At 51.3% G+C, this 25,656-nt stretch overlaps 1 protein-coding gene across 2 annotated transcripts in view; it reads left to right on the forward strand.

Moving 5' to 3' along the window:
* The first annotated feature begins 5,500 nt into the window (after positions 1-5,500).
* Positions 5,501-25,656, forward strand: part of RIN3 (Ras and Rab interactor 3) — a 185,185-nt gene continuing 165,029 nt past the window's right edge. The window contains exon 1 of one of the 2 annotated variants that reach the window (XM_017857929.1): positions 5,501-5,785. In XM_017857929.1, coding sequence (XP_017713418.1) covers positions 5,742-5,785 — 44 coding nt within the window. In that variant the 5' untranslated portion in view covers positions 5,501-5,741. The remainder of the gene's footprint in view (positions 5,786-25,656) is intronic. The other variant, XM_017857930.1, reaches the window with a different exon arrangement.

Here is a 25,656-nt window from a genome sequence, read left to right on the forward strand (position 1 = left end):
ACTGGCCTTAGGATGAAGTCAGCACTGAAGGGGTCAGAATAGAAGAGGGACTAAATCAATCACTGAGTGATTGATGGCAACATTAAGTCTCTGATTGATTTGCACCTGGAGCCTGCCTATAGCCGGCAGTTGTATAGGCAGCTCCTAAGAGGGCTGCCAATTATTCCTGCCTCCTGGTCTTCAGGCCTTTGATAATCCCCTTCCCTTGAGTGTGGACAGCACCTGTGACTTACTCCTAACCAACAGAACTGGGATGTCATGTCTGTGATATGGTTATATAGACTGAGACTTGCATGTTGCACTCTCTCTTTTGCCTTCTCAGTCTGCACACTTTCATGAAGGAAGTGGTCATGTTGGAGATTTCCACATGGCAAGGAGGTGAGGGTGGCTTCAAGACAATAGCCAGCAAGGAACTGAGGCCCTCAGTCCAGCAGCCCTCAAGGAACTGAATCCTTCCAACAACCATGTGAGTTTGGAAGCAGATCCTTCCCCAGCTGAGCATTCAGATGAGACTCCAGCCCTTGCCAGCAACTTGATTGCAGTTCTGTGAGAGAGCCTGAAGCAGTGGCAAACATCAACATGTGCCAAGTCTCCTAACTCACAGAGACTGTGAGATAATAAATGTGTGTTAAGGCCGGGTGCCATGGCTTACACCTGTAATCCCAGCACTTTGGAAGGCCAAGATGGGAGGATCACTTGAGGTCAAGAGTTCGAGACCAGCCTGGCCAACATGGTGAAACCTCATCTCTACTTAGAAAATACAAAAATTAGCTGGGTGTGATGACACACACCTGTAGTCCCAGATACTTGGGAGACTGAGGCAGGAGAATTGCTTGAATTCAGGAGGTGGAGGTTGCAGTAAGCCGAGATTGTACCACTGCACTCCAGCCTAAGCAAGAGTGAGATTCTGTCTCAAAAAAAAAAAAAAAAAAAAAAAAAAAAAAGTGTGTTATTGTAAGCTACGAAAGTTGGGGTTAATTTGTTACACAGCAATAGATAATGAATATACCACCCTATCTCTAGGCTTTGAGTTAAATGAGGTAATCCATTTCCTATGTATTCAGTCCACTTAGAGTTAGGGTTTTCTGTCACTTAATATCCAAGAGCGTCTTCCTATGGCATATTCATCCCACTAGCATCTAAACTGCTCAAGAGCAGGACTTCATGACCTCCTAATGCCTCAGTGGTGTCACTAACTTTGTAGACTGTATGAATTAAGAACATTGTTGGCCCTGATTTCTGCTTCTCTTCTGACAGCACAATCGAGCAACAATCAGAATGGAACAAAACTCAGAAATGGAGAAGCCTTTGTCCTTAGTTACAAGTCATTTTTATTTAGCCAGCAAGAGTTTATTACTGTTTACAGAACCCTCTAGTTGATATTGGAGGGGGGTGAGAAATGTATTCCCTGCCCCCAAGGAGCTTGCACCCATGCTAACTACAATTGAAGTATGAGAATCCTACAGTGTCTAGCAATGTGTAACGTGGGCAGGTTAATAGGGCACTTCAGTTGAGACAGGCTTCAGGGACAGAACCGGAGTCACATGAGCAAATGCAGCTGGTTGTCTGGGCAGGGAAAAGTTCCCTGAGAAAGAACTTGGAAGCCTCCAGTTCGTGCCTCCAGTGATGGGTAGGGCTAGCCAAGGAGGAATGGGATGCCGGGACACCAGACAAGAAGCTTCCCCAATAATATAGTTTGGGGGCTGTTTGGAAAGCTGTTTGTCTTCTCATCAACTTAGTACCCTATCTCTGAGTTTGCCCACCCCTCACAGCCAAGATGGGTCCATGACATTACCCCTTCTGAGAACTGGGAATTGGGGCTTAGGTGCTGGTCAGTTTCTACACAGCTGCAGTGGAAACATGTACTCTTGGGAGCTGCAGGATGGTCCCTCAGTAGAGAAGGGAAAGAGGCCTGGGACCTGCAGAGGGGGGGACAATGAGGCAGAATCCCAGAGAGCCATGCTGAAGAAGGTCTCTATCGTCCCATAGGAGAGACCCCCAGCATGTCTGTCTGGGCCCCCTCCCTTCCAGAACTGGGGGAATCCCTGACCAGCCGTGGGGACCACAAGGCACACCTACTGTACCTGTGTCAGATTCACTTCCTGCCACACAGAATCTCAGAACAGGAAGAGGCAAGAGATCCAGGCAGATGCCAGGCCAGCCCCCATGGGGCAACTTGGCTCTCAGAGGTGCTTCTTTAGTATAATGTTTAGAAATTGGGGCCAGGCACAGTGGCGCAGTGGCTCATGTCTATAATCCCAGCACTTTGGGAGGCAGAGGTGGGTCGATCACCTGAGGTCAGGAGTTTGAGACCATCCTAGCCAAGAGAGGGAAGCCCCATCTCTACTAAAAATACAAAAATCAGCTGGGCCTGGTGGCAGGTGCCTGTAATCCCAGCTACTCGGGAGGCTGAGGCAGGAGAATCACTTGAACCTGGGAGGCAGAGGTTGCAGTGAGCTGAGATGGTGCCATTGCATTCCAGCCTGGGCAACAGAGTAAAACTCCGTCTCAAAAAAAAAAAAAAAGTTTAGAAATCGGAAACTTTCCTGTTAAAAATTCCAGATTTTTTAAATTGTAAGGGCTTGGGTGCTCAGGCCCTCATTCTTGTTGGATAGCTGTTGGTGAGAACAGAGAAGAGGCTGTCCCTTTTGCCTGGTTTCCAGTTGACCCCAACCCTACCCCGTCAGGGCAGACAGTTTTATTACCATCTGGCCTGAGGACACTAATTGATTTTGCAATAATAGAGCTTGTCTCTGTCTGTCTCTCTTTTAAAGATTTCTCCAAATCTTTAAAATGGAGAGAATGGACACGTAGAATCTTGTTGGGGGTCAGAAGATGAAACCCTTGCAAGAGGAGCTGTTTTCTGATGATCTACTGTTGCCAAACAAAATATCCCAAACAGCAACCATTTTATTGGTCAGGAATTCGGAGCATGAGGACTTGGGAATGAAAAGAGAATCCAGGAAGAAAGCAGAGGGCAAGCTTGGCCAAGGTGCACCATGGGCCACAACCAAAAGAGGCTGCTCAGATTCTTGGTCTCCACTACTCAGATTCTTGGTCTCCACTATGGTCATTTATCAGCAACAGGGTCACGGTGGGGCCCCATCTGGTGTCCGCCTGAGGAATTCTGGCTTCTCAGAGCAGGTGAGCATTGGGGCTAGGCCCATGGAAGCCAGGCTTTGAAAGACTTGTCCTGCTTTTCCCAGCAGTGGTCCAGGGAGCTGAAGGAAACCTTTCAGATCAGCCTGGGAGGGGATGAAGGATTGTTCTGGGTGCAGTAGTTATATAGACTGCTTCCCTGGGGTCCAGGGAGGCCTGAGAGTGGCCTGCAGACTTGTTTTAGAAACAACTAAGGAATAACGATGGGGCCCTGGAGGCAGGGGTCTTCTTGTCCATCTCATTTGTACTCATTGTTTATAGATGAGCAAGATGAGCCTTTGGGAAGAGACTTGCTCAAGGCCACCCAGAAGCCGGAGTTGAACATGGGTCTGTCCTCAAAGCCCATGTTTTCAAACAGGGCTTTGAAACCCTTGGAAACATGTTACAGCCCTGTTGAGGGAGATGGTGGAGAAGATGACTCATTCCCATCCAAGAGGAAGTAATTTAGCCTCTGAAGGAGAGGAAAAGTCAGTAGGGGGTGGTTATGACCTAACGAAGGGAACCTGTAGGAATCTGGGCAGAGAGGAAAGGGGTGTGAGCTGGAGCAGTCAGGGTGGCCTCCTGGAGGCTGTACTTTTTCCCCCCTTAAAAAAAATAACAGCTTTATTGAAATATAATTTATATACAGTACAATTCCCCCACTTACAGCATATAATTCAATGGTTTTTACTGTAGCCAGAGTTGTGCAACCATCACTACAATCAATTTTAGAACATTTTCATCACCCCATAACTCTTAGCAGTCATTCCTCATTGTCTTCTCTTCCCCCAGCCTCTGACAACCACTAGAGTACTTTCTGTCTCTCTGGACTTGCCTATACTGGACATTTCATACAAATGGAATGTGGTCCTTCGTGATCAGCTTTTTTCAATGAGCATAATGTTTTTGAGGTTTATGCATGGTGTAGCATGTGTCAGTACTTCATTCCTTTTCATGGCCTAATAATATTCCACTGTATGGATGTACCACATTGTGTTTATACATTTGTCAACTGATGACATCTTTTGGCTAGTATGAACAATACTACTATGAACACTCATGTATAAGTTTTTGCATGAACACGTTTTCATTTTTCTTGGCAACATAACTAGGAATGCAATTACTGGGCCATATGCTTAATTTGATGTTTAACTTTTTGAGTAACTGCCAGACTCTTTTCCTAAGTGGCTGCACCATTTTACATCCCACGGGGGAGGCTGGACTTTTCGTGTATGCTCAGATGTGGATTCTTTTCTTTCTAACTTCTGGCAGGCTGATTTGGTGGAAATCCAGGGAAGATGGGAGAGGAGGGTGTGAGGAGAGAGCAGCAGGGCAGAGAGGCCTGAGGATCTTTTCACCAGAGCCCTGGGCTCAGTCCTGTCTGGTCCTCATTTGCCATGTGGCCTTGAGCAAGTCACCTCCACTCTCTAGACCTCAGTTTCCTTATCTCTAAAATGAAGGTATTAGATCTGGAAGATTTTGCTCCCAGAGGACACTTGTGATATCTAGAGACATTTCTGGTCGTTACAGAGAGAGGCTGATGCTATGGGTATTTATGGATCATGGGGAGGCCATGGATAGCGTTCAACCTCCTGCAGTGCAGAAGGCAACCCCAATAACAAAGCATTAGCCGGCCCCAAATGTCAATAGTGGCCAGGTAAAGAAATCCTACATGAGACTGAGGTGACCTAATAGGGTCCAGTCCTGCTCAGTCACTCTGGGAAATGCTCTGGGAAAAGAATGGGCTTGGGAGGCATTTTTGAGCACCCAGGCACTTAGAAGAGAGCCCTCACAGTCCCACCTGGGGTTGCTGTGGGTCTTCCATTTGTGTAAGCTGTCCGGTGTTCTCCATCTGCGGTACCCGGCACAGGTGAATTAGATGCCAGGCTTGGTGGATGAGCAACCCGCCTTGTTGAGGAGTGAGCTTCTTGTCATGGGAAGCATCCAAGAGGAGGCGCGTGCACGTCTGTCAGGAATGTGTAAGAGGCGCCCTGGTTCTGGTCTGAGGCTGCCCTTGAACGATTTCCAGGCTCCCTTGGGCAAGGCTGTGGCTCCGTGTGGGACGAACTCCCCGCCAGCTCTGGGCCTCCCCACCTGCCGGCCCGCGGTCGGCACTAGCACAAGCGGAGGCTGTCTTCCTTTCCCCGCGGCCCCACGCCAAGTGGAAGACTTTTCCCTAAGTTTCCCTCTCCGAAGCCCCGCGGACCTCCCGCGCCCCAGCCCCAGCCCCAGCCCGCGGGAGGCGGCACCGAAGCCTGCGCCAGCGCGGGCGCCTCCGGGCCCGGCACCCGCCCAGGGCCGGCCCGGGGGGCCGCGGCCGCCGGGCTCGGTGTGCCCCAGGGGGCTCTGGGCCGGGGAGCCGCTGCGGAAATGGCCTTTTTGACAAAAAAAACCCTTGACCACCAAGGCCAGCCTCTTCCTGAAAGCCCCGCTCGCTCCGATACAGGAAGTAGAAGGGAGCGAGCGCCCCAGAGCGCAGCGGCAGCTGCGGCCCGGCCCTTCCCGAGGGCCAGAGCCAGGGACGTGCGGGCGCCCGGGACTCCGCGTTCCGCGCGGCCCGGCGCCTGAGCTCCTCCGTTCCCCGTCCCGGAGCTGCTGGCGGCATGATCCGACACGCCGGGGCGCCCGCGCGCGGGGACCCCACGGGGTAAGTCCGGGCAGCCGCCCACTCCTCCGTTGCGATCTCCACGGCCCCATCCTGGCCGCCCCACTCCACTTCTTGTCCCCGAGAGTCCTCCGGGCGCGGGACCTCGGGGGTGTCGGGCTGAGACGGAACCCCCATTGTGGCCGAGGCTAGATCCCGGTTCTGCAGGGCAGGGGGCGGCCCTGGTGACTCCGCTGGATCCGACGACTCGGCTAAACTTTCAAGGCCAGGCATTTCACTGGGAACCCAGTGCACACTTTAGGCTGCTGGTGGACGGATTACGAGGGAGTGCGTCTCTACCTGTCAGAGCCGGGGCTGCCCGCGTGGACGCGGCCCCCTCCCCGGCTTCTGCCCCGCCTGAACTTTGCAAACAAATTCGCTGTCCCAGCCCCACCAGCCTGCTGCACCCGCTGCTCTGCGAGTCCCAGCGCGCGCCCTCGGGCACTGGAGCCCGGCCGGGCGTGGGGTCGGAGACCCGGACCCCCGCAACTTTGGGCGCCCGCGGCCCAACAAGTGACCGGTCCTCCTGGACCGAGGGTCCACTGGGCCCTTTTCCCCCGCCCCTCTGTCCTGGCCATAGACAGTGACCTTCGCACCGGCCGTGGCTGAGCCTGGTGCTTGGGTAGGGTCCAGGGTGCACTGGCTGCGCGCGGGCTGTGGGATCCCGAGGGAGAAGGCGCAGCGTGGAATGCATGACGCCGAACGGTTTGGGAACTGACTTGGAGAGGAGTCCCTGGTGGCTAAGTCCCCGCTCCGCCTCCTTGTCGCCCCCAGCCCCACCTCGCGAGCTCGGGCATTGCTCGGGGCTGGGCTCTGAGAGAAAGTCTTCTCGCCTTGCCTAGCTCAGAGGGCGTCCTGAGAAGCTTCAGGTGTTGTAGAGACTCCAGGTCGGAGGCGGATTCCCGGGGAAAGCCTATTTCTGGGTGCCCAGGAGCGCGTCTGGGGAAGCCATCCCCAGCTTTTTGGTTTAAAAGTCCCGGGCCTACTTCTCTGATGGACACCCTGCCGCTCCCTGGCCTGGCGGTGTGACCTCATCTCCCAGGCCCTCAGTTCTCTGCTCTGTGAAACAGGAGAGTTGGGCGGATCTTGTGCAGTCCTGAACCGGGGGACAGCTGGAGGTGACTGGCTCCCACTCAGCTGGGAGAGACTGGGAGGGGGCCTTAAGCTCATCTAGATCTGAACGTCTACCCTTCTTCTCCCTCCGTCCTGCCAGCCCTGAAATTCTGGATGCTGGTTTCTCTGCAAAGACAAATGCCGTCCGGTGGGAGGAACTGGGAATTCGTTGGGGAAGAACCCACCACCCTCACACCCACTTGCAAGTATCTGCCACACCCAAGATGGCAGGGTGAAGCCGGAGAGGAGTTTCTCAGGGAGGAAGGGGAGGTGAGGGGCCAGGGGTGCTGACCTCACCGACTTCTCATTTTCCCCAGAGATGATCTAGTGTGACCCACTTCCTCTTGTCTTTTTTTGTTCATTACTGGCTCAGTTATTTAAACTCTCTGTATCTCGGTTCACTTATCAATAAAATGATAAATAATAGTAACTACCCCTTAGAGTTGTTTTGAGGACTAAATGCACAGAAAGAGTTGAATGCATTAGCCTGTAGGGTAAACTCTTAATCATAATTATCACCATTATTATCATTTGTTAGGTATGATCCCTCCATTTGCCAACTGTGTAACCTTAGACAAGTGACCCGGTCCCTGCCTCACCTGTAAACTGGGGGTACTAGCAACACACACCACATAGAATTGTTTCATGGACTGGCTGAGTTCATAGCTAAGCAGCTGCCCCCAGGCAGCTTAGGGGAAACGCATCCATGCAGGCCTGCTTAGAACTGTGCTTGGTACATTCCAGCGCTATATGAATATTGGTTTGTTGCTAAAAACATGGCTTTGTTCTGGAGGACCTTTTGGGTTGGAAGGGCTTTGAAGGGTAGAGGATTTGCTGGTGGATTGGAGGGAGAGAGGAGTGGAGGATGACTCTGGTGGGGCTCTGTCTGCCCAGGGTCCAGTGCTTCAGGGACAGAGGCCGAACTGTGTGTAGTCTGCTGAGAGTGGGTTCTCAGAGTCCACTCAGGCTAGTAACTTTCAGGGGGTAGGGAGAGACCTAGCAGGCACCCCCATGCAACCCCACCGTGGCAAGTAGACCAGTCACCTTTTCACATCTTTGCCATGTTAAAGGTCTGCTTAAGATTCCATTTGAAAAAGGATTCCACTGCCGGAAAAAATGTGGCTGTCACTGACCTAATCAATCCCCTAATTCAACAATGAGGAACCAGAGACTCAGAAAGGGGAAATGGGCTCCCTGGTATTGGGGGAGGTGGTGGTAACTCACGTCTCCTGAGCCTTGGCCTGATCTAATGCAAGGGTCCTGCTGGAGCCCAAAAGAGGAGCCCCTTACCCAGTCCAGGTTGAGACAGGTGGCTCTTCTGGGTGGGGCCCACCTAGAGCAGGGCCAGTGATGGATTCAGGGTGTGAGCTCGCAGCTCCAGCTCTGTCCCTTGACCTTGGCTTCCTGGATTCAAAGAGCTAATGTTCCTGGAGGTCCTGACTGGCACTTAGGAGACCTAGCCCTTTCCAGATCCTAACAGAGGCTCTGGTGCACAAGAGCAAAGGGTCACTTCACCAGCTCAAGCCTGCACTCCTGCCCCCATCCCCCAAGAAGCCCCAGTACATCCTCGGAGAAGCAGCAGGGAGTGCAAGGGTCTAGGGGTGCAGGATCCCCTTGGGATGAAGGAGTCACAGCACATTTATCCCTGAGGCCCTCCTCATCTCCCCTACCCTCTTGGTGCCCCTCTATCCTGGCCCTGGGTCCCTGATCCGTGATCTTCACTGAAGCAGCAAGTGTGAAAAGCTTAAAATGCCACAGGGCTCCTGCATTTTAACCCAGGAGATACAGAAATCAAAACTGGAAACCTACCAGGAATTGATCTCAGCTGGAAGCAGAGAGAGGCATGATATTTGAAGGAGGACACCCAGACCCTTCACCATCCCCTTAGGCCTCCCTGGAGCTCCACTGTGGAGATAGGAGTCTGAGGTGGTCTGTGTCGCCTCCCAGTCCCTTGCCAGAGTAGAGATAGGGAAAGAATGGGTGACAGATGGCCACAAATTCTGTCTCTGTGACCCCCTGGAAGATTCCACCTGTCATGGCAAGACATGGCAAGCTGTGTCATCTAGGTAGTGATGAGTGAGCACAGTTGGGTGGGCAGCAAGGAAGAGGGGAGGCAGCTTGGAGGAGGGGAGTGCCTGAGCAAAGGCTTGGGTGGTGGGAAAGTGTGGTGGAGGGGCTTGTGGGGCGGGGAGTGCGCCCTTCAAAACCCAGAAGTACATGACACACGTTGCTTTACAAAGTGACTGTTATCAGATAACAGGGGTTGAGGAAACGGAAGACAAATTTTGGCTGGGGAGAGATTGACAGAAGAAGGGCAAAAGTATAAAGGGGTCTGCCCACAGAACCCCATCCTTGGGGCCTGGGTCATCTAGGGGAGTGGGGGGCATCTGTATGTTCAGAAAGAGCCTTAACATGGGGTAAATGACGCCCAAGGCCTCTTAACTTCCTATTGGCCCCCTGCTATCTGATCCTATTAGGGAGTAACCTTTAGAAGAGAGTGGAGGGCCAGGTGTTATCATCTTGTTATTGGGTAATTGGTTGGTGCTGCTCTGATGGACAACTCCAGAATGTCCTGTTGATACAACCACTGCCCTGAACCAGCATTTATTCTGAGAACCAGGAAGTCGAACTTCTCCTGCCCGCCAGGAGTGTCTGAAACATGAATGTTTTCCCCCAGGATTGGAGCCAAAAATGAAAATCACAACTTTAATGACTTTACCAAACTGGATCTCCCCCTCCATCCTACCCCACAATGGGCCCTTCTGGTGGTTTGCTTGTTGCCGATCAATCTAGAGGGACTCTCAGGCCGGGCAGGGAAAGCAGTGTGTCTCCCAGTAGCCCCCTGATTGCCCTCAGGTGACATGCTGTCCTATTTAAAAGGTCCCTCAAGAGAGTCCTGCCCTCCGTACCGCAGCCCAGCCCTGCTGGAAGCCAGTGCACAGCTTCGTGTCTTCTGTCCTCCCCAACAGGCAGAGCTTGTCTGTGGTCTTGTGCCTTTGCCCATGAGGTTCTTTCTGTCCTTTTCGCAGGGCTCACCTCTTCCGTGCAGCCTTCCATCCGTGCCAGCTCACAGAGATTCCTGCCTTTTGAATATTCATAGCCTGTTTCACATGAACCGCATGTTTGCCTAGCAATCTGAGAGAAGCCAAAACCTCTTTAATATTATGACTTCCTACTTCAGTTACAAACTTCCAAAGAAAGGGGTCAGGTCTTTTTGTTCCATATCCTTGTGTCCTACACGCACTTGGCACTCAATAAATGCTTAAGGCCAATGACACACTGATTGAAGGCTGCACAGCCTTATCTTTTGTGTCCCTGGAGCCCCTGAATTTCTGGAGGTGTTTACAAGGTGACCCAGATCACAGGGTGGGGCTAAGTAGGAGGAGACCCAGGGCTTGGGGGCTTGGAGCCCAACTCTATTCTGCAGCAGCTGGTGACCCCCACCACAAGGCTACCACACTCCTCTCCAAGTCTGGAAAGAGGAGGCCACCCAGGCAATTGAGTAGGGACCCTGCTTGACCCCGACTCACCTAATTTTATCCTCCCCAGCTGTGCTCCTGATACTTGTCAGGGAGAAAGGATGGGGGAAGGAGAGGCCAGCCCTGGATACTGTGTCTCAGTTGGAAGAATGGAGAATAGCTTGGTGTACAGACTTGGGGGAGCCCTGGGGCGCCAGTGGGTTCCGAATGCGGGTCTCTGGACCACTGAGAAACTAGGAAAATAAGGGTGGCCTGTGTGTGTGTGTGTGTCGGTGGGGTCTGTGTGTGTGTGGGGGGTCAGCATCAGCATCAGCCATGGCTGCCAACATGTCTTTTCTTAGGCAGAACTGTCCTTTGCTGGTTTGGAAGAGGTGTGGGGACTTGCATGTTGTAGGTCATCAGTAGGGCTAGAGAATCTGGGGTCCTGTCTCCTCTAGTATTTTAGGATTTTATTCTAGGAAGCCACTCCCTTCTCTCTGGACCTCATTTTCGCATCTGAGAAAAGAGCTCCATGTTCTTAAGGTCACTGCTTGCTCTGACAGCGGCTCTCCGAGTTACCAGCTAGCAGGCAGCAGAAGCTGGTGTCTTAGAATAATAGCGTTCAGGGGATCGAAGTGCCCATTGGAGCTGCAGTGGCCCATGGAACATGCAGGCACTTTCACGAGAAACAAAGACCCATCCAGGAGACTGCTGGCTCGTTACCCTGACCAAGCTACCTGGAAGGAAATGGTTTTCTTTTCTTTTGCTATTGCTGTGGTTTTATTTTGAAAAACCTAGTCTTGAAAAAAGTACATTTGCTTTTAGGAGCCCACTTTGGGGCAGGACCCATGGCTTCTTGCCAAGTGGACAGTAAGCTGGGAGGGTTTCTCAGGTGGGGAGCCCTGGAGAGCTGGAGTAGCCTCTCGAGGGTGGCTGGGCCAGTGAGGTGGAGCCTGCCTGGCCATTGGCTGTGGGAGCTGTAGAGGTGCTGAGGCTATCACAGGCAGCTGGGGTTGGGGGGCTTGGCTGTTTAGAGGTCGTCTGTGAAGCCTGCCCCTGTCAGGGTTGGAATCTGAGGGGTGGCCCTACCAAGGGAGGTTGAAGCAGGTGCCAGGCTGAGGGAGCTCTCTGCCAGGCCTCAGTCTTCCTGCCCAAGGCTGCCCAGAGATAGCCAACACGTCCCTGTGCAGGTGAGGGCAGCCCTGATGCTGTGTGCCTCTCCCCACACACAGTGTAGTACAGTGAAGCCAGTCCCTCCCTCCTGCCAGCGTGGCCTTGATGGAGAAGAGAGGAGTGATGGGTACATGGGAGGCCTTCCCTCACACTGGCATCCACAGGGCAGTGGGAAGACCTTACTATTTGTGTGGCATCAGCATTTATAGAAGAATCTGGAAGCCACAACCGTGTCCTCTCCTCTCACTTTTCTGCCATTAGGGCCTCTGTGTGGCCTTGGCATGTCTCCTCTCCACGGGGGTAGGGGTTGGAGGGGCTGCCTCCAAAGCAGAAACAGTGCTGATGGTCAGAAGCTTTGAACATGGCTGCAGGGCCCCCTGCCCCAATTTGACCTCAGTAATACCCAGGGGTGCCCCCATCTCAACCAGTACATGTTTAATGGAATGAACGAGCCTGCAATGAAATGTCGGTTCTCTTTTTAGCAGAAATGGCCTAGGCCGTGTTTGTGGTCAAGGTCTGTTGTCTGTATTTGATGTGACGGCACACACTCAGGCCACATCCTATGGGGTAATGGCGCTTGCATCCCCACCTTCTGGGACTGAGAGAGCCCCAGAGCCTGGCTCTGCACACAGGCCTGGAGCTGTGGGGAAGCAAGGATTCCAGTAGAGGGGGGTGGGAGTAGGGCCCATCCTCGAGGGGCTGCCCTAAGGGGGGTTCTCCTAGAAGGTGGCCTCCATTTTGCCCCTGACTCTGGGATCTTTATCAAAGCTGAGAACTTTTTATTCCCTAGTTAAGAGATGCTAAATGCCACCTTACCTCCCGACTGACATTCAACACGGGGTGTCAGGGACTGATGCGAAAACCTGTTTTCTGAAAGGCAAGCTGGAGAGAGGGGTGGACAGAGGGCACCCCGACAGTAGCAGAGAAGCCTCCCCCTTCTCCAGAGTTTCCCAGAGCTAAATTGTTCTGTGGGTCAATAAGTGTGCTTCTTCATCCGCCTCCACGGACTGAAGAAATAAAGGGCTTTGCATCTGAAATTCACAATCTGATGATCTCTGGCTAAAGGGAACAAGCTGTCAAGAAAGAAGTCACCAGGGACCTTTTCCCCTAACCTCCATGTTCCCAGCTTCCTTAATCTCAGTCAGTGTCACAGACTGATAATATAAATTTCTCTAGGGACGTAGCAGTTCAAAGCAAGGACTTATCTCTCTACCGATGGCACCTGGTGACAGCATTTATTATCCTTGCTTCTTTCTGTTCTTGACATTTTTGACAGAGCATCCATCTAAAATATATTCAAGGATTCTTCTCACAATGGATGTCTTCTCATTTATCTTCACCCATCCTCCTAATCATCATCCAGACATCCACCTATCCATTCTATTCACCATCCATCCATCCATCCATCTACTTATCCACCCATCCACCTATCCACCCACCCACCCTTCCATCCATCCACCCACCCACCCACCCACAAACCCACCCACCAACCAACCTACCCTTCATCCATCCATCCATCTACCTATCCACCCATCGACCTATCAACCCTCCCACCCTTCTATCCATCCATTTATCCATCCTTCCATCCATCCACCCACGCACCTACCCTTCCATCCTTCCATCCATCAATCCATCTATTTACTGAACACCTGAACACCTAGGAGTTTCCAGTTTATCTACTAAGAAAAATGATTTGATGTGGATGTTCGTCCCCTCCAAATCTCATGTTGAAATGTGATCCTGAGTGTTGTAGGTGGGGCCTGATGGGAGGTGTTTGGGTCATGGGGGCAGATCCATCATGAATGACTTGGTGCCATCCTCACAGTAATGAGTGAGTTCTCAGTTCACATGAGATCTGGTTGTTTAAAAGAGCCTTGCACCTCCCTGCTCTCTCCCTCTTGCTCTGTCTTGCCATGTGACATACTTGCTCCCCGTTCCCCTTCCACCATTATTGGAGGCTTCCTGAGAACTCACCAGTAGATGCTGGCACCATACTTCTCATACAGCCTGCAGAACCATGAGCCAAAATAAACCTCTTTTTTTTTGAGATGGAGTCTCGCTCTGTCACCCAGGCTGGAGTGCAGTGGTGCGATCTCAGCTCACTGCAAGATCCACCTCCCAGGTTCATGCCATTCTCCTGCCTCAGCCTCCCAAGTAGCTGGGACTACAGGTGCCCGCCACCACACCTGGCTAATTTTTTGTATTTTTAGTAGAGATGGGGTTTCACCATGTTAGCAAGAATGGTCTTGATCTCCTGACCTTGTGATCTGCCCGCCTCAGCCTCCCAAAGTGCTGGAATTACAGGTGTGAGCTACCGAGCCTGCCAATAAACCTCTTTTCTTTATAAATTACCCAGCCTCAGGTATTCCTTTATAGTGATGCAGACTGGACTAACACAGAAAGTAAGAGAAATATGTGCGTATTTAAAGCACAGGGTACTATATAAAAAGCTGCCGAGGTTCTGTTACAGTTGGCTGTGCAGAGTGAGTAGGGAGGACTCCCTGACAGAGGTGGCATTTGAATTGGATCTTGAAGGATACGTAGGATTTTAACCACTGAAATCAAGCATATGCAGAGAAGCGTATTGCAGATAGGAGAAATGCACTGAGTGGGAAAGGACATGTTGTGTGTGGCAGCCCTAAGAATCTGGGGTGGGGGCAGGGAGAAGATTCCATGTGTGATGGGCCTGGAAAGGTGGTTGGGGCCCCCTTGGCTATGGGTGGGCAAGTCTGACTTTTACCATGGTGGTGAAGACCACAGTTCTGTTCTTCTGGGCAAGACGCTGAAACGGAACCTGCCAGAGCACCTTCTTCCCCCTCCTCTGTTAGGCAAAAGTCAATCTCTATAGCCCGCTGTTGTTGCCAGGGTTACCTAAGATGATGATGTTCTTGACTCTTTGGGTTGTGAGACCAGTGGGGGACTCTCACCTGTATGTATGTGGTGTGTGTGTGTGTGTGTGTGTGTGTGTGTGTGTGTTCGCACATGCTATTGATTTTCCAAAAAATGTATTATAGACTTTAAAAGTTCATACACAGACATACCCAAAATAGGGTAATTTAAAGCATCAAATATTTTTATCTGAGTCTGCACCCGGTGCAAGTACGTGTTAACTTGTGTTCTTTTTTCACTGAGTGTTACCTCTGGTACACATTGCTACGTGCTGTGTTGTGGACCTATGTTGCCTACCTGCCATCTTCAATGGTCTCATCATATTATGATCATTTTAATGGTCAGAGTTATTTCATGTGCCTATCTTGACTTCTTTCCAAGTCCCCTTTGTTTTAAATGAAGCTCTTGAAAACTTCCGTGGGTCTAGGGTTTAGGGACCATTTTCTTGAGATCTGTCACCATCCTGGAGCCTTTGAGTCCAGGAGTGAAGCCTGCTGATTGGCCCCTGAATTTTTGCTGGGTGGAAGTTTTAGCTGAACATTTCCCAATTTTCTTGCAGCTAGGTGTGCCCATATGACTAAGTTCAGGACAGTGAGATATAAGTGGGGAGTATAATTTGCTTGGAAAACCCCTTAAGTGGAGTGTCCTTCTCTCCTTTCCTCTTTCCTGTTGCCTGAAATGCAGATGTGATGGCTGGAGTTGAAGCAGCCATCTTGGATTCTGAGGCACACTTAAGCATGGAAGCTATGCAGGATAGAACAATAATATAGGCCGGGCGCGGTGGCTCAAGCCTGTAATCCCAGCACTTTGGGAGGCCGAGACGGGCGGATCACGAGGTCAGGAGATCAAGACCATCCTGGCTAACACGGTGAAACCCTGTCTCTACTAAAAAAATACAAAAAAAACTAGCCGGGCGAGGTGGCGGGCGCCTGTAGTCCCAGCTACTCAGGAGCCTGAGGCAGGAGAATGGCGTAAACCCAGGAGGCGGAGCTTGCAGTGAGCTGAGATCTGGCCACTGCACTCCAGACCGGGCGACAGAGCGAGACTCCGCCTCAAAAAAAAAAAAAAAAAAAAAAAAAAAAAAAAAAGAACAATAATATATTACAGTAAAGGTCCTAAACATGTCAGACCATCATCCCAGCTACAGACTGCTTACCAGTTTTTTTATGAGAAGAATACATACTATCTTGTTTGTTTGTTTGTTTGTTTTTTAGATGTAGTTTTGCTCTTGTCCCCCAGGCTGGAGTGCAGTGGTGATCTCGGCTTACTGCAACCTCTGCCTCCCAGGTTCAAGCGATTCTCCTGCCTCAGCCTCTCGAGTAGCTGGGATTACAGGTGCCTGCCGCCACTCCTGGCTAGTTTTTTTATTTCTAGTAGAGACGGGGTTTCACCATGTTGGCCAGGCTGGTCTTGAACTCCTATCCTCAGGTGATCCACCTATCCCGGCCTCCCAAAGTGCTGGGATTACAGGCGTGAGCCACTGTGCCCAGCCATACTATCTTGTTTTAATTTCTTATTTTAGGTTTTCTATCACTTACAAGCTTAGTTCTAGTGAACACAAAGAGCTTTCTATCTCTGTCACGTAGCACCAGATTATATGCCCGAAGTACTCAGCTGCCTTGCAGGGCGACCTCAAGTCCCCATTTCCTAGTGGAGGCAAGAATGAGGAAGAGGGAGGAGAGAGGAAAGGCAGCTTTGCACCCACTAAGGCTCTTGTTTCAAGGACTAGATTGCAAACATTTTTTCTTTTCATATTAAGTGTTTATGAGTTTTAGCTTTCGCCAGAAGCTTTAGACTGTTTATTCTGATTTGTGTTTCTGACTCTCAAATCCTTGTGCTTTGAAAGGGCTAGGTTTCCTGATCAAGGCAGCCATGCCTCTTCCCCCACCTCAGTTCTGTGCTTTAGGCTGAGAACTCACTTAGGTTAACCCTCCCTGTGCCAGTGTTCTCCAGCGCCTCCTGAGAGTTGGTGTCCCTGCCACACCAGCACAAGAAAGGCCTGGAGATCAGGTGCGATGGCTCATGCCCGTAATCCCAGTGCTCTGGGAGGCTGAGCTGGGAGGATCTCTTGAGGCCAGGAATTCAAGACCAGACTGGGCAACACAGCAAGACCCGGTCTCTACAGAAAATTTTATAAATGAGCTGGGCATGGTGGCGTGCACTTGTAGTCACAGCTACTTGGGGGGCTGAGGCAGGGGGATGACTCGAGCCTTGGAGTTCAAGGTTACAGTAAGCTATGATCACACCACTGCACTTCTGCCTGGGTGATACAGTGAGATCCTATCTGTATACAAAAAAACTAAACTAAAATAAAGACCTGGGGCTCAGTCTCAATAATGCCTGCATCCTTGCCGGATGCTGCCGTCACTCATTCATTCACCGTCGCTTTGTTGAGATGGTCTTGGGGTCTCTTGGGCCGTATCTTGGCACTTACTGAGTGTTAAGCTGGGTTTGTGCTGACCACTGGCCACTGGGAGTCTTCAGTGGCCACTTCACCTCTTTGCCCAGCCTTGGGAAAGGTTTGTCCTGAAACGGCTGGGACTTGAATTCCCCTTTCCAGGGACAGCACAGGCCTCTTCTGAGCCTGTAAGAGCCTGCCCGGAGCCGCTCAACAACAGCTTAAGACCGCTCCTGGGACATAAGAGGCCCCAAGAATGGCCTGGGATTTAGCTGGGTTGTCTGGAGGAGCTGGGCCAGAGCCCGTTAAAGTGGCCTGAAGGACAGTGAGGGTCTTGTTTCCACTGGGCGAGGCCGCCCCAGCCCTAGCTCTGCAGTCCTCAGGCGTCAGAGCTTCGTGTCACTCTGGAAACTCTTCATCCAGACCCTGCTTACAGATGAATTGGTGACTCAGAGAGGGGAAGTGGTTTCCCCAGGGTCTCCGGACCTGTGGGCTGTCTCCCACCAAGGCTGTCTCCAAGGCTCTGTGCGGCACCCAGGCCGCTCCGTGGCACGAGACCCCAGAGATGGAATGTGGGCACATCTGCCTTCACTAGCTGCCTCCCTCTCTAGCCTCTGGAAGGGGCTGAGCTCTTTCCTGCCTCTGGGCCTAAGTGCAAGTGCCCCACCTCTACCTCTTGCAAGAAGCTTCCCAGGCTGTGTGAGGCCTACAGGGCTGCTGTACACCGTGGTGCAGGTTGTGTACTGCTCATGTGTTCCTGGCTGAGGCAAAGCTGGGTAGGGGCTGAAATTTCATTCTCTTGCCAAGCTTTGTGTCATGGCAGGTATGTATGGGGGTGCGGTGGGGGTTGGCCTGCACCCATGGGCAGCAAGGAGCACCCTTTTCTAATTTATGCAGAGGCACCCTATAGGCTACCAAGGACCCAGCCACAGAAGAGCCGGCAGCACGCTGGGCGCTCACCCCGACGCCTGTGGCAGCTCATTCTGTGTGTAGCCCCACTAGACTGTAAGCTCCCGCCAGCAGGGCCAGTGGCTCTTCCTGGCAGGGTGTGGGGTGGTATTGCCAAGTCAGCACCATGTAGGGTACAGAATGCTCCCCCAAGAACACTGGTGCTGAGCGAGAGTTTAAGGGGAGGGAAGGAGGATCTAGCGCAGGGCTCGATAAGTGTTTGCTGAATTAATATATGGTGGGTTGATGCCAAAGAGAGGGGTGAAGGGGAATTGCCCAGGACAGAGGGCTCCTGGGAGAGGGAATGGAGCCCACTGGGAGGCCTGCCAGGAGTGGAGGGGGCTGTGAGCTGTGAACATCTGAGAAACAGGGTGGGCAGCCAAGGGAGAGGATCCAGCCACAAGAGCAGGTTGGGGCTGGCCACAGTGCTGGGGAGGGGCCAAAGCCCCCAAGTTCCCCTCAGCCATAGACTTTCAGGCAGCACCATGCCCTGGACCCCTGCTTTGGCCTGCACGGCACTGTGCCAGCCAGGATGTGATCACCCGTCCTTGTCCCAGGGACCCTCAGTCTTGTGGGGATGCAGGAGTGACATGCAGTGCTGTGGCCACAGGGTGCAGGATGGTCCTGTGGAGTGTCCCCGGCTGACTGAAGGGCATCCTGCTCAGACTGGGGTGGCATCTGGGGGAACTTTCCCTGCAGCATGAGAGCCAGGCAAAGCCATGCCTGAGAGTTTCCCAGGTAAACTCGTGGTGGGGGTGGAGGGGCTGTTGCAGGCTCCATGTGCCTGTCATTGACAATCTGTTGGACCAGACAGCAGAGGCTCTTGGGCCATATCCTGAGGGCAATGGAGACTATAGGCAGGAATTTTTCCCCCATTTAAAAAACTGAGCTATTGCCCAGGTGTGGTGGCTCATGCCTGTAATCCCAGCACTTTGGGAGGCTGAGGCAGGTGGATCACTTGAGCTCAGGAGTTCGAGACCAGCCTGGGCAACATGGCGAAACCCCATCTCTACTAAAACTTTTGTAAAAATCAGGTGGGCGTGGTGGTGCATGCCTCTAGTCCCAGCTACTTGGGAGGCTGATGTGGGAGGATCAGTTGAGCCCGGGAGGCAGAGGTTGCAGTGAGCCAAGATCATGCTGCTGTACTCCAGCCTGAGCGACAGGATGAGATCCTGTCTCAAATAAATAAATACATAAATAAATAAATGGGCCTGGCGCGGTGGCTCACACCTGTAATTCCAGCACTTTGGGAGCCCAAGATGGGTGGATCATGAGGTCAAGAGATTGAGACTATCCTGGCCAACATGATGAAACCCTGTCTCTACTAAAAATACAAAAATTAGCTGGGCATGGTGACATGTGCCTGTAGTTCCAGCTACTCAGGAGGCTGAGGCAAGAGAATCGCTTGAACCTGGGAGGCAGAGGTTGCAGTGAGCCAAGATTGTGCCACTGCACTCCAGCCTGGCGACAGAGCAAGACTCTGTCTCATAAATAAATAAATTAATGAATAAAAACTGAGCTGTGTCTCAGTTTCCTGGGACTACCATAACAAAGTGCCACAAACTGGGTGGCTTAAAACAATATAAATTTATTCTCTCAAAGTCTTGGAGGCCAGAAGTCTGAAATCAAGTTACAGCCATTCTCCCTCCAAAGGCCTTCTGGAAGGATCCTTCTTCTGATGGCCCAGGCAATCCCTGGGGTCCCTTGGCTCATGGCGGTACCTCTCCATTCTCGGCCTCCATCATCACCTGGCTGTGTTCTCTCTCTGTCTTTCTGTGTTTCTCCCCATCATTTTTTTTTTTTTTTTTTTTTTTTTGAGACAGAGTCTTGCTCTGTCGCCCAGGCTGGAGTGCAGTGGCACGATCTCGTCTCACTGCAAGCTCTGCCTACTGGGTTCACGCCATTCTCCTGCCTTAGCCTCCCGAGTAGCTGGGACTACAGGCACCTGCCACCATGCCTGGCTAATTTTTTTTGTATTTTTAGTAGAGACGGGGTTTCACCATGTTAGCCAGGATGGTCTCTATCTCCTGGCCTCATGATCCACCCATCTCAGCCTCCCAAAGTGCTGAGATTACAGGCGTGAGCCACCACGCCCGGCTGTTTCTCCATTTCTTATAAGGACATCAGTCGGTTTGGATTTAGGCCCCAGCTTACTCCAACAGGACCTCGGCTTAGCATTACATCTGCAACAAACCTATTTCCAAATAAGTTCACTTTCTGGGGTACTATAGGACTCTATCTTTTTGGGGGATGTGATGGGACCCATAACGAACTCTAATTTACACGGAGTAAAATTCACTCTCTTTAGTGTATGTTTCTGCACGTTCTGACAAACAGACAGCCATGCAACTGCCACTGCAGTCAAGACAGAAAATTCCATCACCCTCCAAAAGCCCCCTGGGCCCTTTTGTAGTCAGGGCCTCTTCCTCCTCGTTTCTGCTCCGTCCCTACGTTCTGCCATTTCGAGAACATCCTGTGAATGGAATCACAGTGTGTTGCCATGTGCCTTTTTCTCAGCCGCATGCATTTGAGGTCTGCCTGGGTTGCCGTGTGACTCAGGAGTCCATTCCTCTTTGGTGCTGAGGATATTTTGTTGTGTGAGTCTACCCGTGTGTTTATCCCTTCCCTGCTGAGGCCTGTTTGGGTTGTTTCCAGTTTTGGGCGATGACAAACACAGGCACTAACAAATGTTTGCATATAGATTTTTTCATAGTGGAGCCATGCTGGCAGGCCTGCATTTGGGTTGCTATGTGAAGAAGGATGTGGGGGCAGCTCAGGGAGGGGACATGGAAGGGGGCTGCTGGGGGATCCAGGTCAGGGCTGGTGCCTGGACTAGGGCCTCAGCACCAAGGAGGGGAAAGGTGGGCTCAGGGACAGGAGGGCTCACTGGAGTGTATTGAGGAGACTAAGTGGATGGAGCCTGGCGGGAGATGGGTGTGTGCTGTGGGGGCAGGGAGGTCACCTTTATTCCCTCCCGCCGCCTTCCTCCCAGGGATATGGCCGTCGTGGCTGAGTGTAGCTGTCTGGACATGTGGACATTGAGTGGCAGAACAGTACTGTGTGATGGTCAGGGCTGTGAACCCAGGAGCAAACTGCTGGGGTTCACGTTCCACTCTCTGCCTCGGTTTCCTTATCTGTAAAATGACAGGCTCTAATTCAGAGTTGCTGTGTATTACATGAATGGATGTATGTAAGGACCTAGAGCAGAGTCAGGAACGTAGTAGGCATTGTTTCCATGGTCTTCTGAAGGGCCCCGATTCCACACCCCCTTGTCCACTCTGCTCACAGTTTGCACTGCTTCTTGTGACCCCGTGGGGGCGTGGACAGCATCCTCATCTGGGAACTGGGGGGCAGAACCCAGAGCCAGGTCTGCCCTGGCTTACTGTGAGACCTCTCTGATCATTGCTTCTTCCATTCACGTAGTGTGGAGATACAGGGCTGCACTGTGTCCCAGGTGATGTGTGTGCAGTGTGTGGCACAGCAGCCTGTGCACAGTAGGCACTTTGCAGTAGGCACGAAAATGCACAGCTTCATAATGTGTGCATGACATGATGGGGAGAGGCCTCAGTGAGCAGTTCATGGGACACACTCCAGTTTTGGGGCTGACAGACACTCCCCGTGCACCTGCCACAAATAGCCCCTTTTCCTCCCAAATTTGTCCTCTGCCTCCGATGGAAGCTGACGGAGGTGGTGGTCCAGCAGCCTCTGAGCTACACGGCCCATGGTGAGCTGGTGCCTGGCCTGGGCTCCAAGGAGGGAGGTGTAGTGGGTCTTGGTTCAAATGTCACAGCAGTCCCTAGAATCCAGGCTGGCTGGTGGAGATCCCCCTGCTCTGAGATAGGGTTCATGTCCAGGTTGGCTATGATTGATACCAGCCTAACAAAGGGATGCTTACAGTCAATTCTCATTGTTCACAGATTCGGTATTTGCAAATCAGCCTACTTGCTAAAATGCATGTGTAAGCTCCAGATCAACACTTTTGAAGCCATTCAAGGACATAGGCAGAGTGATGAAATATTCGAGTTGTCCGACGGGCACATTCCCAGCTGAGGTTGAACAGAGTGACCCTGTTTTCCTTCAGCTCCCGTGCTGCAAGCAAGTGTCTTTGTCAAGGTCTATTTTGTGTCATGTTTTCTCATTTTCATGCTCTTTTTGGTGGTTTCACTTTTTAGGCTCCAAAGCATAGTGTTCAAGGGCTGCCTCATGTTCCTAAGTGCAAGAAGGCTGTGATGTGTCTTACAGAGAAAACACGTGTGTTAGATAAGCTTTATTCAGGCATGAGTTAGTTCTGTTGCATGAGTTTAGTGTCAATGAATCAAGATTATATATTCAATAAGGTGCTCTTCAACAGAGATGCACATAAAACAAGGTTATGTGTTGATTGGTTGATAAAAATGTTGTGACCAGAGGCTCGTAGGAACCTAACCTTGTATTTCCCTTAGGAGCAACGATTCAGCATTTGCTCAGTGTTCATGGTGACTTTATAAAACAAAACCACCATGAATGATGAGAATCAACTGTAGATAAATTTATCGTGTAGATAAATCTGCCCCTAACCTCTCCCATGCACTGTGCACACTTCTACCATCAGCAGCTCATGCCTCTGGCTTAAGAAGTGCCCAGTCTTAGCTATGGTCTTTCTTGAAAATGCACAAATCCTTGGGATATGCACTATCCCTCCAGTCTTGGGGCCTTGGTCCCCTCTCACCTTCAGTGACATTGAAGGGTTGGAAAGGACAGTTTCCAAGAAAGGTAGTGGTCAATGCTAATATTTTATTTTCTGTGCTTCTAACAGAAAGACTCTTGTAGGGAGTAGTGTATCAATAAAGGCAAATAAAATCAGGGATTTTGACTTTCACAGATTTGACACTAATAATCACAGCAATTACGTCTTGAGCACTTACTCAGGGTTGAGATTTGTTTGTTTGTTTGTTTGTTTGTTTGTTTATCAGTTAATAGTCATAGCCCCCTGAAGCTTAGACTACAATGCCCAGTTTACAGGCAAGGAAACTGAGACACAGCAAGTGACTTGATCAAAGCTCTTAAGGATAGCAGAGCTGTGGCCACTTCTCAGTGGATTCAGCCACCTGAACCCAGATTTCTCTGAGTCCAGAACCTCTGCCCTAGCCCCTGAACTCCCTGCATCTCTGTGCTTTATCCCAAGGTTCTGGGACCCTACTGCCCTTTCTATATCCAAGTGTGCCTGGATCCTGGAAGGGATGCCACCAGAACCTCTGCAGCCTTCCAAGCCCCACTGAGGGGATGACCTCCCCATCCTCTCCCCAAATGGTCCTATGTGGACAACCCAGGTGAAGAACCTGGGAGGCGCATAAAGGTGCACCCAGCCCCACCCACCGGTCTCTCTCTTGTCATCTACTGGCAAAGTCCCACCCTATAGTCACTGTCCTTGGAGCCTTTGGGGGTCGTTGTAACCTGGGTGGGATGGGTGTGCCTGTCATGCCTCAGGACTCCTCCTTGAAACATCTTACCTCCTCATTGCCTCCCTATTGTCCCCAAAGTTAATTCACCAGTGTCTTCATCAGCTTGGGCTACTGTAACAAAATACCACAGATGGGGTGGCTTACAAACAGTGGCTCTGGAGGCTGGGAAGCCCAAGATGAAGGCAGCAGCAGATTCTGTGTCTGGCGAGGCCCAGTCACTAGACACCAAACCCTGTCATAGATGGAATGTCTGTGTCCCCCCAAAATGTGTATGTTGACATCCGATCCTCTCAGGGGACACGAACATTCAGTCTATGACAGCCAGTGTCCTCAGCTTCCTCTAACCTCTCACTCTTGAAAACTCACCCACAGTGACTTCATGCCTTAGCACAAGGGACTTTGCATGCTTTAAAATCTGATGGGGCAGGTGGACATATATGTTAACAGGAAACAAAAACCTGGTGGTGGAATTTCTAGCCAGGGGTGCCGAATCCACTTGGCTTTGCAAGGGCACCTGGGCCTGGCAGGTGGCCCCTGTCAAGAAGCGTCAGGACTGTAGTCTGCCTGGGGTGGGTACATGACACGCTTATTCCCCAGCAGAGGAAATGTGGTCACAGCAACTGTTAGGTGGGTTGCAGGGTGACTCAGTGTCACCAGGGGGTGGAAGTAATATGACATTGATGTAGTTTCCTGCAACAGGCGTGTTAGGGCTGCTGTCCTTGGCCTGCACCCTCACAACACTGGCACTGCCTGTGGATGGGCAGCTATGGAGGATCAGCAGTGTGTTCTGATCTCCTCCCTAGTGTAGAAATAGTGGTTCACTCTGCCAAAGCACATCTCCCGCCCCCTCTAGTTATTTTAAACCCCTCCCCCGAGTAAGCCCATGAAGTAAGTGGAGGCAAGCTTCCCTTCTCTTATCTTTTGTTTTTTTTTTTGAGACTGAGTCTCACTCTGTTGCCCAGGCTGGAGTGCAGTGGCGCGATCTCGGCTCACTGCAACCTCTGCCTCCCGGGTTCAAGCAATTCTCCTGCCTCAGCCTCCTGAGTATCTGGGACTGCAGGCACATACCACCATGCCTGGCTCATTTTTGTATTTTTAGTAGAGATGAGGTTTCACCATGTTGGCTGGGCTATTCTTGAACTCTTGACCTCAAGTGATCCACCCGCTTTGGCCTCCCAAAGTGCTGGGATTACAGGTGTGACTCTCTTCTCTTATCTTACTGCTAAGAGAACCTAGGCTCAGAGAGGGAGGGAGACTTGCTTAAGGTCACACAGCAAGCTAACAGCAACAGGCTAGAATAGACCCCAGCTACCTTTCTAGGATACAGTGTTTTCTGCACCACCCAGAGCTGCCCAGGATGAGTAATGTCCACAGCCACTCTTTATTGAGCCATTGTTAAGATCTAGATGCCTTCGTCCTTCTGGTTCTCACAGCTAATCCTACGGGATCATGTCATTTTAGACACTGAAAGGCCAGCCTCAGAGTGGAAGGCAGGGCACCCAGGCTCCTTGTCTCCCCTTCTGGGGGAAGTTATGTCTACCATGGTGCAACTCCTCCCCTCTCCCTCTCCCTCCTCAGCCTCAGCAGGGGAGGGGGAGTCTGCCATCTCCTCCCTAATGTCCCCAACTCAATCCCAGATCATGAGGAACTGCTGAGTAAGCAGCAGGCAGGACAGAGGCAGGGGTCACGGGGCCACGGTGGAACGTGTGGGCTGCCACAGGTTGCAGGTGCTCCTCGAGCAGGGGTGGTCTCCGCAGAGCCCTCTGAGCCTCCTGCCCTCTTGCTCACTTTCCCAGCCTAGTCCATCACTGGGCAGGAGAAGGCAGCCAAAGGGAGGTGGGCATGGGAGCTGGGAGGCTCTTGAAGGCCAGGGAGCTTGCAGAGGACGAGACTCAGGAGGCTCATTTCAGGCAAAGACCTGGTCCAGGAAGTGGCCTTGACATGTACCAGCCTCCTGTGGAAGCTCCCAGGAGGAGGGGCCGGCAAACACTGCAACAGATAGCACAGGACTGGATTTGCTTTCTGGAAGAACTTTCCAAACAGGGTGGTGGCCAAAGGTACTAACACTCAACACGCATATAGTTTTCCTCTTTATTTCCTTTTTCCTTCTATTTGAAAACAAATCCCACAAATAACACATGAATTCACATATACACTGAAAAGATGTAAACTTTAGAAAAGTCTAGATCTGCATTGTTCAGTGTGGTAGCCACTAGTCACATGTAGCTATTTTACAAGTTAAATTAATTAAAATGTGGCAGTAGCACAACTATTATGGAAAACAGTGTGCAGATTCCTTAAAGAAAAGTAGAACTACCATTTGATCCAGCAATTCCACTACTGGGTATCTACCCAGAGGAAGAGAAGTCATTATACAAAAAAGATACTTGCACATGCAAGTTTATAGCAGCACAATTCACAATTGCAAAAATATGGAACTAGCCCAAATGCCTA

This window comes from Rhinopithecus bieti, unplaced genomic scaffold (assembly GCF_001698545.2).
Source record: "Rhinopithecus bieti isolate Rb0 unplaced genomic scaffold, ASM169854v2 scaffold_41913, whole genome shotgun sequence".
NCBI lineage: Eukaryota > Metazoa > Chordata > Mammalia > Primates > Cercopithecidae > Rhinopithecus > Rhinopithecus bieti.